Source organism: Mustela putorius, unplaced genomic scaffold (assembly GCF_011764305.1).
Source record: "Mustela putorius furo isolate JIRA1106 unplaced genomic scaffold, ASM1176430v1.1 tig00000421_pilon_pilon_pilon, whole genome shotgun sequence".
NCBI classification, from domain to species: domain Eukaryota; kingdom Metazoa; phylum Chordata; class Mammalia; order Carnivora; family Mustelidae; genus Mustela; species Mustela putorius.
This window is the reverse complement of record NW_025421375.1, coordinates 4387507-4401522: the sequence shown is the minus strand read 5'-3', so window position 1 is coordinate 4401522 and position 14016 is coordinate 4387507. Positions and strand designations below refer to the sequence as shown.

The following is a 14016-nucleotide window of genomic DNA, read 5'->3' as shown; positions in this document are numbered from 1 at the left end:
TGCCCATTCTTAAACCAGGTGCTGTGCCAGGGGCTGAGATATTCTGGTTTCCAGACCTGACTCAAGGAACACAGCATTCTGGTCTGCAAAATAATTAATACTGCGTGTAGGAGAAGAGTGACTCCCCAAAGGGAAATCAAGTTTCTGGTACCAGATTGAAGGGGAATAGACATAAAGCAGGCAAAGCAGTTTGACATCATTTTATTGTATAGCAAAGTGCTTTTTTTTTTTTTTTTGCACTGTGCTTCCAGCAACTCTAGGAGTCCCAGCTTAAACAAGTTGAGTGGAAGAAGAGAATGACAAATTATTAGAAGTTCTCTAATCCACACGCACTCCAGCTTCATCAAGAATAGTTTTACTTTTGGGGCACCTGGGTGGCTCAGTGGGTTAAGCCTCTGCCTTCAGCTCAGGTCGTGATATCAGGGTCCTGGATGGAGCCCCGCATCGGTCTTTCTGCTCAGCGGGGAGCCTGCTTCCCTCTCTTCTCTCTGCCTGCCTCTGTGCTTACTTGTGATCTTTCTGTCAAATAAATAAAATCTTTTAAAAAAAAAAAAGAATAGTTTTACTTTTATATGTTTTTATACCAGTTTTTCTTAAGATTTCATTTGAAAATGAAATTTGGGGAATACCATATAGATACCATATAGAGCAATTTAAGACGATTAGACCCATAAAGTATAAATGTAGGTGACCCTTTTTTCTCACTCCATTCGGCTGAACAAGTTCTTGCTCTACATTTTATTCACCTCGTTGGCCCAACTCATATTCCTAACCCCACTAAGACTCAGACTTCCGTCCTCCACAGTCAGATACAGGAAGATCATGACATGAGGCAGACTCAGTTCACCATTATTAGGATAACTTAAAAAATTGCCACTTACCCTTTGCCCACCTAGGCAACATCCCCAAAAGTTGTCGACAGCTTGGTGACTTAGTATGACAGCAGTTGTAAGGCAGAAAATTTTGATACATTCAAGAAATTTGACAGATCATAATCTTTGATGATGTATACATGTTGAAATTTGTAGTTGACACCTGCAGACTGGACAGTTTAATTTTTCAGTCCTTTGTCTGAGACTCATCTCCTAGATAATTGCTGCTTAAATCACACTCAGGTTTTTTCCCTTATCTACTGTTGACTTTCTTTAAATATCTGGGCTACACTTTCATCCTCCATATCAGTATAAATGTGGCCAGGTGCCTATTTATGTAAATAAAGTTTTATTGGAATGCCAACACGCCCATTAGTTTAAGTCTTATCTGCTCTCCCTCTGTAACAGCAGAAGTGAGTACCTGTGAAACAGAATGTTTGATCCACAGACCTAAAATATTTACTGTCTGGCATTTTACAGAAAAAGTTGTAGATCCCTGCCATGTATTTATGTGGCTATAACAGTATTTCTCCTTTTTGACATGGCATATTTATGAACAAAAATTAGGTATATTCTTACTCTCTGTTGTTCTCAAAAGCATATCTAGGGAAATGTTTTTGCTTTACCTTTCCACTTGTACTCTTTCAGTTGTCTGAACAACTTCTTTTTGTTTCTGGAGCCTAAACACTTTAGTCCTCTTTCCCTCCTTAAACTGCCAGTTCTTTTTTGAGGAGCAGGAGGGAGAGGGTGACAGCTTTCCAACCAGCCCTCGAACACATAGGTACACACACCTGTGTGTACTTAATGCATGGCTGTAGGCACCAAACGTGGGAACAGAAATTGAGACTTGGTGTCATCTTTTTTTCCCCTCTTTCCCCCCCTCTTTTGTCCCCTCTTCATTTCCTGCTTGTCGTGCTAGCAGTATAGTTGGTGAAGAAGTGTTTGATGCAAACCTGGAGGGGTGGATGAAGGGAAACGGGAGAGGAGCAGATTTCCCCCAACCTGGTCACTGGATTCTGTAAGCAGAGCAGCTTACCCATCAGAAGGCTGAGTAGTAAGGCTCTACTTGAAGAAGAACAGGGATAATAATACCCCATTCCTACATTTTTGCAGTCTAAATGCCCTATGGAATGAGAAAAGACTTCAATCCCTAGGCTTGTGAATCCCTTATCTTTCCCAAACGTTAAATTAATTTTTAAAGCTATTTATTCAAAGTTGACTTAACCACTAGAATAGGAAAGATCAGACAAATCAGCTGCAAGAAATGAAGTATGAGGAAACCCGAACTCTTTGACAAAGTATTCCTGGGAGTAAATGTGTTGAATGAAGCCAGCGGGTAAATGATAAGGGCCTTTACACTGTGGATGTAAGAAAGCAATTTATCAAGAGTACATGAACTCTCTGGTGACCACAAGTCAGGAGGAAACGAGAGTGGAGGAGGAACCCTGAAAAAATACATTTGAAATACTAAAAAAAAAGTGTGTGTGTGCATGTACTTTTAAATACCTGCATTAATATGCAGAAATACGGGCATCTTCAAACAGGAGTTGCTCAGACCGCGCAGGTACGGGAGTCTATTCTGTGAGGGTCTGCAGTGCTGGGAAGAGAGGTTGAGAGAAAGCCAGGCAGTGCCTTTAGAACTTGCAAAAACCTTGGGTGCTCTCAGGTGTAGTTACGATTTGAGCCTGGTTGTTGTCTGATATCCATTTGCCTGACTTATGAGATTAGATGACCATCTTTCAGGCTCACATGTTTATCTTTTTTAATCTCTGGAAGGTCATCTGTGTATAATTCTGACAGTTGATCTAAGGCTTTTGTGCTCTCTTAACGAGTTCAAAGCACCTCTCACTCATTATCCCATTAATCTTTGCAGCATCTCTTTGAGCCTTGTGGATGAGACAATGTTATCTTAATTGTTCACTGTAGAGAAACTGAGGAAAAATGTAATTACATTATCTGCAGCAAGGTTCCCAGGAGCTCAGATAAGGATGGGGACTAGAATGTATGACCTTATCTTGGCTTTTAGATCTAGATATAACTTCTTAGACTTGAGAAAAAGGCCTGAAGTGTTTCCTGGGAAGATGGTCATCCTCAGTTTTCTGTACTGAGGTAACACCCCTGAAATACATAGAAATTCTTCCACTTTGAGGTTTGTCATTTTTTGCCTATTTTCATCTGATACTAAACCCTTGTCAGAGCTGTTTATAAAGAGTGACCAAGTTACACCATGAATTCCTTTTTCTTGAACAGGCCAGTGAACATTAAACTGTCTAACAAGTAAATAACAAGAGGTAGAGTGGGAAAAACTACCTCTTGGGATAATCCCTGCTTGCTAATTTTACTTGAGTTACATTACGAGCCTTTATCTCCTCACATGGGGTTTTTTAACCCTGTAATCTAAAAAGCATGCTCCTCTTCCTCTTTAAACCACTCAAGTATGATAAGGGGTGAGTCTTATTCAGAAAACTGATATTGGTTTGGCCTATACTTATGGCAGGAGTCGGGAATTGTTTGTCCCTCTGGGCTATCTTTCTGAAAGTCGAATTTGTTTATTTGCTGTTGTCTGTAATTTATAGACATACCAAATCAAAAGGAAAAGGTAAAAGCAGGGAGGAGGTGGGACGAGAACTGTTTCCATTGCAAAATCTCACTTAAACATCTGTAGGCATGATCCATCTGTGGAAATGGAACCCTGATGACATCCATTGACTTGTTTCTACTTTGTCTCTGCCCTTTCCCTCCATGTCTGTATTCCTGCCCACCTCTGGAACTCTGGTGGGACCACCACAGCCTTGGATAAGCTCAGCACGCAGCACCTGTACCACCCCACCCAGGTGGAGATCGTGCAGTCCAACGTGGTGTTCGACATCAGCAGCCTGATGCTCTACGGGACGCAGGCGGTGCCCGTGCGGCTAAAGATCCTGCTGGACCGTCTCTTCAGTGTCCTGAAGCAGGAGGAGGTGCTGCACATACTGCACGGCCTGGGCTGGACGCTACGGGACTACGTCCGGGGGTACATCCTTCAGGTAGGGGGAGGACGGCGCCGCTGGTGTCCCGCCAGCTCCGGGACGGGTTGAGGGAGAAGCCTCGCCAACCTGGTCTCTTTCCTGCCCCTCACAGGCCTGGGAGTGCACACGCTCTTCTGATAAAGGTGGTCCCTTCCCTTCGGCAGGCTTGTCAGAGAGCTAGAAAGAAGGAACTGTGTCCCAGCAGGCTGGCACTGGGCCTCAGGGGTGGATGGTAGAAAGGAACAAGTGGCCTGTTGCCTAGCATTGCTGTTTGCATCTTTTTAAACTCAGCTCTCTCTCTCCCTACAACGTGGGCCTCCTGCTTCTCCAGCAAGTCTGATTGTAGCCCCACCGAAGGGAAGGGCTCTTGGAGGTGGGTGACGTGTTCGTGAAAATCTGAGATTACATTTCTTCTGGGTTTAGTAGGGCTTTTGCTTGCACCGTATTTATAGGTTTAATGGTTTGTTTTTTGTTTTGTTTTGTTTTGTTTTTTTGGTTGTCTGTGTGCCCTAATTATTGCTTCTTCATCTGAATCAAAAGAACCGTAACCTCTGTAAACTCTCTGCTTTTGTAACCAGTAAACCTCCACATTCCAAAACACAGACATGGTTGTAGAATTGGCTTTCACAATACCTGCTCTTCCAACCTGAGCCTCTTCTTTGTTATCAGTGGCACTTGTGACCTGGTAAGGGTCTTAAGACTTCTCCTGGAGGCCTACAGCCTCCACTTCCCACCCCCACCCCAACCTCCCTGCATTTTTCGTCATTTTTTGCAGTATGTCATGAGTCGCTTTGCATTATGTACTTTGCCTCTGAAATGTTTTTATGGCCATCTGTCTTCCTACGACCCTTGAAGGGTAAATGTTGAAAACAGCATGTTGGGAGACCCCAGGATCCAAAAAGACTACACTGGACGATGAAGAAGTACTCCCTCCTGCCAAAGGAGATCACAGTTGGAGAAGGTAGAATCTGAAGTGATTTTTAAAATTTCTTGTGGGAATAATACCAGGAGAATTGATCCCCTTAAAAAAAAAAAAAAAAAAAAAAAAACACCTGCTTTTGGCTCTGCCAGCCTTGTTTATTTCCCGAATCACCATGTGTTGTGTGCAAGGTTTTGGCTGCCAGCTTGGTATGTGATGAGTGGAGGGCCTCACATCTCCCCCTTGCTTTAATCTGGCATAAAAACCCACACATTCCTGTCATTCTCCTATGTGGTACCTCCAGGTGTTAGCCAGGGCAGGAGAGCAGAGAGGTGTGATGACAGGAAGGAGAGAGAGACAGGACGGTGGAAGAACCCGTCTGCTCCTGTGACGGCTTTGGTCGGTGTTGAATCATTCCTTAGTTTAGTGAGGTGTCAGCTTGGAAGGCACAGAGAATTTGGCCCTCAGAAGACAAGATGATGATGATAATAGGAATAATTATATATTACGTTTTTAGTTTATAGAAGACTTTCACAAGCATTATCTCATTTGCCTCAGGATGGGGGCATTTCAGTGGGGTGAGTGGAAAGTTAAGTCTTGGGTGGTCAGGGAACCTGAGGGGTCATGAGGTCCAGAAGGAAGAGGCCAGGAAAAATAAAGCATGGTACCTGCTCATACTGGCCTGGAACAGATATGGTGCCGCATCCTTCTACATCCGTTTCCACAGAGTAATTGTTAATATCCATTCGCGATAGCTCTTACTCTACAGAAGGGAATAAAGCGCTTGCACATATTTGAACAGAACCGTTAGCGTGAACAGTCACTGTTAGTGACTAAGCACTCTTTATTCAAAACCTGTGATAGTACACCCCAGTCTAGTACTACCTTTACTCCTTTCACTCTTGTGCTTAGTTCTGTCATCAATGCTGTGTTTCAGTTCTATGTGTATGTTTTTGCCTGAGCTGTCTGGAGCAGATGCATGGTATCTTCCTGTCCAAACAGGTGTGTGCATGACTGATTAGTTACCCTCTTAACAACCCAGTTCACTGTAGCATTTTGATGGCAATAAATCTGTAACCTGTGAGTTGTTCTGTGATACAGTCCTGATGTTTTGCCTTGACCAGTACCTGTTCTTTGTTTTACGTGAAATTATTATTTAAGTGTTAACTTTTCTCTGTTTCAACCTATCTCTAAGGCGTGCATAGAAAATGTACTTTGAAATGTATTCCATATTTCTTTTTTGTGTGAGGGCCCAGGCTTTAACAATACAAAATCACAAGAGAAATTAAATATAAGAGGAAAATTCAGCAAAACCATGAACTGAAATTTATAAAGTCTCTTATTTTAGGGTGAAATATTGCATATGAAAAATTCTGCCATTTATTGTAATACTTAAGTTATAATTAATTTTTATTAACTTAATATAGATTTTGACAAAGCCTAAACTTAATAAAATCTGCTTTTCCATTCAGGGCCTAGAATTGACATTTTGAGAAAATCATAGATGATTTTTACATTAGAAGAACACTAGGTTTAGTTTCTGTCTTGCTTTATTGATAGGATTGATGTAAAATAGATTTTACTTAAATGATGCTTTTTGTTCCTTAGCATTTATCATCTGTTTCTTCCTTATGAAAATGGTTCTTGGTTTAGGGAAAAAGCAAGAGGTTGAAGGACACAGAGCAGTGTAGTGAGGAAATGCTCATTTTGTTTAAAAATAACAAAACAACAAAACTCAAAAAACAAGAGCTAAGCCATAGAAATAAACCCTTTTCCTCTAAAGCAATGTGATTTGGTTATTGGTCAGTATTTTAAACATTATATGTAGTAATGATAAGGTATACACTAATGACTTTGAATATAATTATATGTAACATTTTCATGCAAGGAAGATGTAAACGGTGTATCCAAAGGTTGTGGAACCCTGTAATGCACTGTTAGCATACAAGTCATTCTATCTGGCTAAAACTCAATTGTCTTGTAGCCCTCAAGGCATCAATTTTAGCATTATTGCTCTCAACAACAGTATATTGAATATTATGTCAGTTAAAGGAGAATAATTATCAAGGCAAGTTAGGGTGGCTGTTAGTCTTACCACATATTGACTTGGTTAGCAGTTGGCTATAGATTGTGTTACTGGGCAAATGAAGATGTACGGTAAGTTGAACTGGTGAAGCCAGGATATTAATTTAACTCTCTCTGGGCCTAAACCTCCATCCCTTATGTATACACAGCTACTGCTAGTTTCAGAGATAGTTTTGAATGTGGTAGAATAGCAGGTGTCTGATCTGATTTTGAATTTTTGGATGTAGGGGAAAAGAGGGGCGTGTCTGAGGAGGTTATTAAAAGGAAAGAAGGAGGTGATAGAGATGGCCCAGATTCATTTAAAAGACTAGCAGTATCTTTCAAGAATCCTGTGCTGTTTTGATAAAAATGGCTTTTTCACTTCTGTAGTTATCCATGTAATTCGTAAGTGAGCCAGCTAGGTGTAAAACATATAACAGAACTGGGACCACAGTGATTTTAGAATCCAGGTGACATCATAAAGGTAGAAAACCCAGCATTCTCCTGTGTGGCAATTAGAGTGTTCATTCATAAAGTACAGAAAAAGTGAGGTAAGTTTTAGGTATTTTCCCATATAACAGCAGAAAAAGGAAATAGGCAGTTAGATGCTAAAATCTAAAGGAACATAAGATGTTTTTCCTGCTGCCAAAGAGTAATTCTTTTTTCAAGTTTATATTGCATGGTATATTTATTGACAATAAATAAAAGCAATGCTCTGTTCTTTCCCCATTTTCCCTGCCTTTGATTTAGGGTATAAGAGGATAGGTGATTATCATTGTTGAATTTAATCATTTAAAAATCAGGTTTTCACACAGTCATTTTTCAGTTTGAATGTGTATCTGACTTGCCAGGGCTCATATACCGGTCCACCTATGGAAATCTCGTGCTTTGCAAATAAGTCCTGCCAGAATTCAGAGAACCATATCAGACACTCTGAATAATTAGCTAAGGTGTCAGCAGCCTTGTGAGAGGGCAGGTGGGGGGGTGCACATTTCAAATCACCTGTGTCTTGAAACAATCAGAACTAATAGAACTATCAACACTTTAAGAGATTGTTTCCCAGAGTGTTCTGGGGGCACTAGTCTTCCAGAGGTCTGACTTCAGATTTGGGAGGAACTACACTCAGGATCCTTCTGATGGAGCATCAAGGTACACATCAGCATAAAGACTCTGAAAAGTTCTGGAATAAGTGGTTTATGAGAGTAGGTAAATGACTCCACAAACCCTTTCCATTTCATAGCCTTTTCCTGTCAAGCTTCTCAGAACTCTTCCTCAACTTGGGGCATTCTCATATATTGGTTCTTCTGCCTGGACACCCCTACTCTTCTCTACAGATAGGCAGTCTCTTGTTCTTTAGGTGTCAGCTGAAGTCCCACTCTTTTGCAGAGACCTTTTCTGTCTAGGTTAACCAGTGTAAGTCTTTTCTTGTGTGGCTCTACCTCAAGACTCTTTCCCTCAAGCTCCAATCCAATTTAAAATCAATCAATTAAGTCAACTGTTAAAATGGTTTTCTTCTTGGCTTCCTCACTAGGGAATGCCACAAAGGAAAGGCACTCAATAAATATTTGTTAAATGAATGTGTAAAGAAACCTGCTTCATTTGGTATAGCTTGATGTTTCACTATGAAACTCATAGAATATGCAGTAACTAGTTGGTCCAAGGGCTTGTAGTCTTTTCTCAGGCTTCTTAGGTACTGTAAGTACGCATGGGCTCCTGAGGGCTGTAGGAAGAGAAACAAAGGCTCCCACAGCCCTAGCTAGTGGTCTGTGTAGAACAAGTGTTTTGTGGTATCCATGTGGTAGAAAACGTCAATATTCAGGAAACACTTGTATTTAAACAGCCCTTCTCAGAGCAAGTTCACATATGTTAGCTCTTTGAATCCTCTTATATACCATTCTCTTGTAGATATTGCCAGTGAATTAACATTCAGAGTAGTTGAAATTCAAAGAGATTGAATGACTTTCCCATGATCACAGAAGCTATTAATTGGCACAGTTGATGCACTATAAGCTTCTTGAGGATAAGAGCCCCTTATCTCTTGCTCACCACTGTAACCCAAACCTAGTACCCAGCTTGATACATAATAGTGCTTCCAAAATATCAGAGGGAGAAAACTTTGAAATCTGATTTGAACTCAGGTCTCCGATTCTGTGTGGAATATTTATTTTTTGTTGTTGTTTTAAGACAACCAAGATGTCTTTTCAGAATGTAATCTGTGAGGGTCTTGTATTAACAGAGGAGCACATTGTAGGGAACAGAGAAGGCCTGAGAATCTTGAACTGGAAAGACAGTTAAGATGACTCTTGGCATTCAGTGACAGGTTTTATCCACCCAATCTTAGTGAAATTAGTCCATCTTTTTTTTTTTGTATCCCTTTTCTGGGTATTTCTTGATATTCTACTGTGTTTCAGATTACCTTCCTCTCCCATTTCTATAACCCCAATTTTTCTCCAGATCTGATATTTATCATTAATGTTTCATTGTAAATTCTGCTCTTTGACTAACCTTTCCAGGAATACATACCTTTGTAAGAGTGTTAAAAAACCTAATCAACAAGATTTCAACTTTATCATGTGCAGGAGGTGGAGCAGAGATGAACTAGCTCTTTTCTGGGTCCATAAAAGGATATTGAGTTGGATGGCAGAAGGGCACTGGACATTGAGTGAGAGTATTGTGCTATTGTCCCCATACTGCCACCAATTATATATGTGAGTATGGAAAATTGGCCAATCTCAGCCACAGTTTCTTCTTCTTCCTCCTCCTCCTTCTCTTCTTCCTTTTCTTTATTCTTTCTTTCTTTCTTTCTTGGAGATGGAAGGTGATGGAGGGACAGAAGGAGAGAGAGAATCATAAACAGGCTCCATATGCAGTGCATAGCCCGAGGCAGGACTTGATTTCACAACCCTGATAGCATGACCTGAGCCAAAACCAAGAGTCAGACATTCAACTGACTGAGCCACCCAAGTGCTCCCACAGTTTTAACTTTAAAACTGAGATAACCTCTTTTACCTCTCTTGCTCTTTTTTTTTTTTAAGATTTTATTTATTTATTTGACAGACAGAGATCACAAATAGACAGAGAGGCAGGCAGAGAGAGGAGGAAGCAGTCTCCCTGCTGAGCAGAGAGCCCCATATGGGGCTCGATGCCAGGACCCTAGGACCATGACCTGAGCCAAAGGCAAAGGCTTTAACCCACTGAGCTACGCAGGCACACCCCCTCTCTTGCTCTTGAATGGCACAAAGGTGAACTAATGTAGATGAAAACATATTATAAACCACCACTGAAGTTGGTTTTGTTTTCACTTGTTTTTGTGCATAAACCTAACTCTGATCGGTTACAGCAGAGAAACACCAGGTGTCAAACCTGTTTCTCTGCAGACACCAAATGCTTAGAAAATGATAAATACATTTTAAACTTCGGTTAATAAGATAAACCTGTTTCTCTGCAGAGATCAAATGCTTAGAAAAAGATAAATACATTTTAAACTTTAGTTAATAAGATAAATGCTAATTGTTTTAATAAGTAAACCCTGAAATACTAGTGGCCTAACACAACAGGAGTTTATTTCTCTCTCAGCGAGATCGGTCAGCATTCCTGGTTGGGGAACATTTTCCTCCCCAAGGTGCTTTGACCTCCCCAAACATCTCTGGCAACTTAGGGCCTCTGCTGTTTTGTAGCTCTGCTGTTCTCTGCGGGCCTCGGGCTCCTCATCCAGGTGGCAGTGCTGAGAGAGAATAGAGGTTCTGTGTGGAAGGTTTTCATGGACCAGGTGAGAAAGCAGCGTGGGTCATTTCTCCTACAAGTCACTGATCAGAGCATCCATCTAAATGGGGCCAAGTAGTCACTTAGGAGCGAGGACGTGTAGTCTGGGACTGAGCAGCCACTCCCAGCTGTACCTTTCCACCGTGGAGGAGGAGCCTAGATCAGTGCCCCACTCAGGTTTGGTGGCCTAGCTGTAATTCTACCTTCTTTTATACAACTGGACAAGGCAAGCTTAGAGCAGCAGAATAGTGTGTTAAAGCAAGTCTATGGGTTTGAATCCTGGTTCCATTTCTTACTAAATGCGTAAAAATAGGCTGTATCTTTAGCTACCCAAGCCTTGGTTCCCTCACCTGGAAAGCGAGGATACTAACAGTACCTCATTGGTTTATTGTGAAGATAAAATAAGATGATGCATATAAAGCCTTTAGTAGTGCCACTTACTAAGTATCCAATAAATGTTAATGATTAACATAATGATGAAAAGGATGATGATATAGACTCTTCCCAACATGGCCATTTAAGACCTTTGTGTATAAAGCAGCCTTAAATCCAGGATTTTTTTTTTTTAATATTTCACTGTGTCTTTTAGACACAGTCGGCCAAAAGAATAGCTACTATTCAGTTGGAAATAAGAGAGACACACATATGTCCATACATGCACACACAAACCTGCATATATGTACCTATGTGATATAGACCTGATTACGAATAAGGGGCAGTAAAGTATGGTGACAAAGGCTTTGGACCTTGTCTCTGAGACAGACTTAGGTATGAATCTTGGTTTCAACTTTTGATAGCTCTGTTCTTTAAGGTAGGCCATTTAACATATTTGAACCTCAGTTTCTTCATTTGTGGAGTTAAAGAAAATGATATTTATCAAGTACTTAGTGCAGTGGCTAGCCCACAGCACTCTTGTTAACAGGTTCTAAATTATGAGTATGTGAATATGTATGTGTGCTTTTTCTTTTTTTAAGTTTTTAAGTATTAGCATATTCCAAAAATGACAGTCATTTTATTACCCTTGCATTTTTCTATTTCATCAACTCTTCCAATATTCTTTTAAGCACTGGGCACAGAATGATGACTACTTGATGAATCTCTTAAAATAGTTAGAATATCTGGGCTTTCACTTCACTGCATAAAGCAAAACTTATTTATAACAGACAACCTTTTTTATGGGTACTAGCTGACCTCACAGATCTTTAGGAAATTTCTGAAGCAGAAAGAAGAATGGTTCTAGGTTTAAATTCATTTAGGTAGTCCTTCAAATAGCAAATTTTACCAGTCAATGACTGTGTGCTGAGTACAGAAGAGATCTCTCAGGAATCCTTCACTGGGCAGGATCAAGCCGCCATAGGCCAGTTGTGCAGGCTGTATGATCACAATTGTAAGAATGTACTGAACCAGAGGAGGAGTTATTTGACTCCAACTAAAGATTGGGTTATCACCACCATAACATAACGTGTCTTTGTATTATGTCAACAATATGTTAATCTCTTTCAGAAGAGAAAAAACACAGGTATGAATGATCAAGATCCCCCTGTCTTTGGCAGGGATATGCAAGAGGTAGATGGTTCAGAGCAATGTCCTGTATTTACAGTATCTGCTTTCCAGAGTGCTTGGACCACTCTACAGACATTATCCCAGCAATTCTCTTAGCCTCCTTATTAGAGAGATGGTTTCAGAGCCTGTTATCCCTGGTTTTAACGTTACCGTGGCTGAAGGCCTCAGGCAGGGTCAAAACTGGAAGTGGAATATAGGGATTTTGAATCCCTTGCCAAAGCTCTAACTGTTTGAACAGCAATGAAAATAAACACCTTATATTCAAGGACATAGCTTGATGTTTTATGCTTAAAGTAAAAATATTCCTCCCTTTACCCCCTTGCAAAGTAGAAATAAATAGCTCACCAAATTCCAGGATGGAATGCAGTAACTGGTAGAATAGAATTTGTGTCTGTGGGACATGGGGAGAGGGTTTTTGTGTTCTCCTGGAGGAAAAACAAATGAGTCCACAGCTCTCTGGCCACTCGCCATCTGATCAGAACCAGTTCAGATTTACTTGAAACCGATATTCTCTGGGATGCCACCGATTAAACCATCTGGTCTCCAGAGCAATACCCTGACAAGCTCCTTGTTGAGTTTGAAGTGGAAGGCTCCTGAACTGTAGGTTTGGAGCTCAATTCCACCATTAATGAGCTCTCTAGCCTTGCAAAAAATGCATAGTTTCTGTAAGCCACATTTTGCAGATACCTCCTCACTGGAGTTTTGAGAATAAAGGGAAATCATTCATTAAATTCATAGTAGAGCTCAGTAAATATTAATTCTATAAGTAAAGCTATTTTCCAATTCACCATTCCTCACAACCTGTAAGTTTCTAGAGCAACAGAAACTTCGTGATTCTTCTAGTTGTCCATACATTTTATTGGAGCTACATGTCCTTTTCTAATGTTTCCCCCAATTTGACTGAAGGGGAAGGTAGAGGATGGTGAGGGTTGCCCAAGAACTGAGATCTGTGACTTTAGTAAGGAATCATGGGAAGGCTCTCAAGACCCAGCCCTTGTCAGCCATCTGTTTCTTTTGAGTGACCTATGTTTCACAGTCTCCTATGTGAAATCATGAAGGCCTATGAAAAAGTAGAAAGTGAGATGAGCATCTGTGTGGGTTGCTGGAAGCTCTTGCTAAATCCATACAGATGGGACAAACATAAATAAAGATATACTTCTTTGATTCATGTACGATAGTCTTGTAAGTAACGCCAGCAGCAATTGGAAAATAGAATGCCGGCCAATACATTTGCTAGTAGAATTAAAGTGACCACTGCCAAATTGAATTACTCTAGGAAGACCTGTTGAAAGAGGAGCTTCTTAAGGAAGAAGAGAGATATTGTTACCTAGTAGAAAGGATGGAACAAGCATTTTTCCGTACAGGAAGAATGCTGGGTTGGGGAGAGGTGTGAACAAGTTTATGGGGGAGAGTTGCATTTCAGTTAGGTGAGCAGCACTGAGCTGTGGTTTAGGTGAATGTGTTAGGCCAGGCCTGGGCCTGTTGCTCAGAAGCTCGTCTTGGTTCACCTAATATTTGCATCATATCCCTTCCTAACTTCCTTCCTTCCTTCCTTCCTTCCTCCTCCCTCCCTCCCCCCGTTCCTCCCTCCCTCCCCCCTTCATTAACATTTACTTATTTATATATTTTTAAAAGAGTTTATTTTATTTTAAAGATCATTTATTTATTAATTTGACAGACAGAGATCACAAGTAGGCAGAGAGGCAGGCAGAGAGAGAGGAGGAAGCAGGCCTCCACTGCGCAGAGAGCCCGATGCGGGGCTTGATCCCAGGACCTTGGGATCATGACCTGAGCCGAAGGCAGAGCTTTTAACCCACTGAGCCACCCA

At 40.9% G+C, this 14016-nt stretch overlaps 1 protein-coding gene across 8 annotated transcripts in view; it reads left to right on the top strand.

The window, feature by feature from the left end:
* The window catches only part of BNC2 (basonuclin 2), a 435894-nt gene that overhangs the window by 292480 nt on the left and 129398 nt on the right, over positions 1-14016 (top strand). For all 8 annotated transcript variants that reach the window (XM_004765710.3, XM_045079651.1, XM_013063089.2 and 5 more), the window contains one exon: positions 3663-3898. In XM_004765710.3, coding sequence (XP_004765767.1) covers positions 3663-3898 — 236 coding nt within the window. The remainder of the gene's footprint in view (positions 1-3662; positions 3899-14016) is intronic.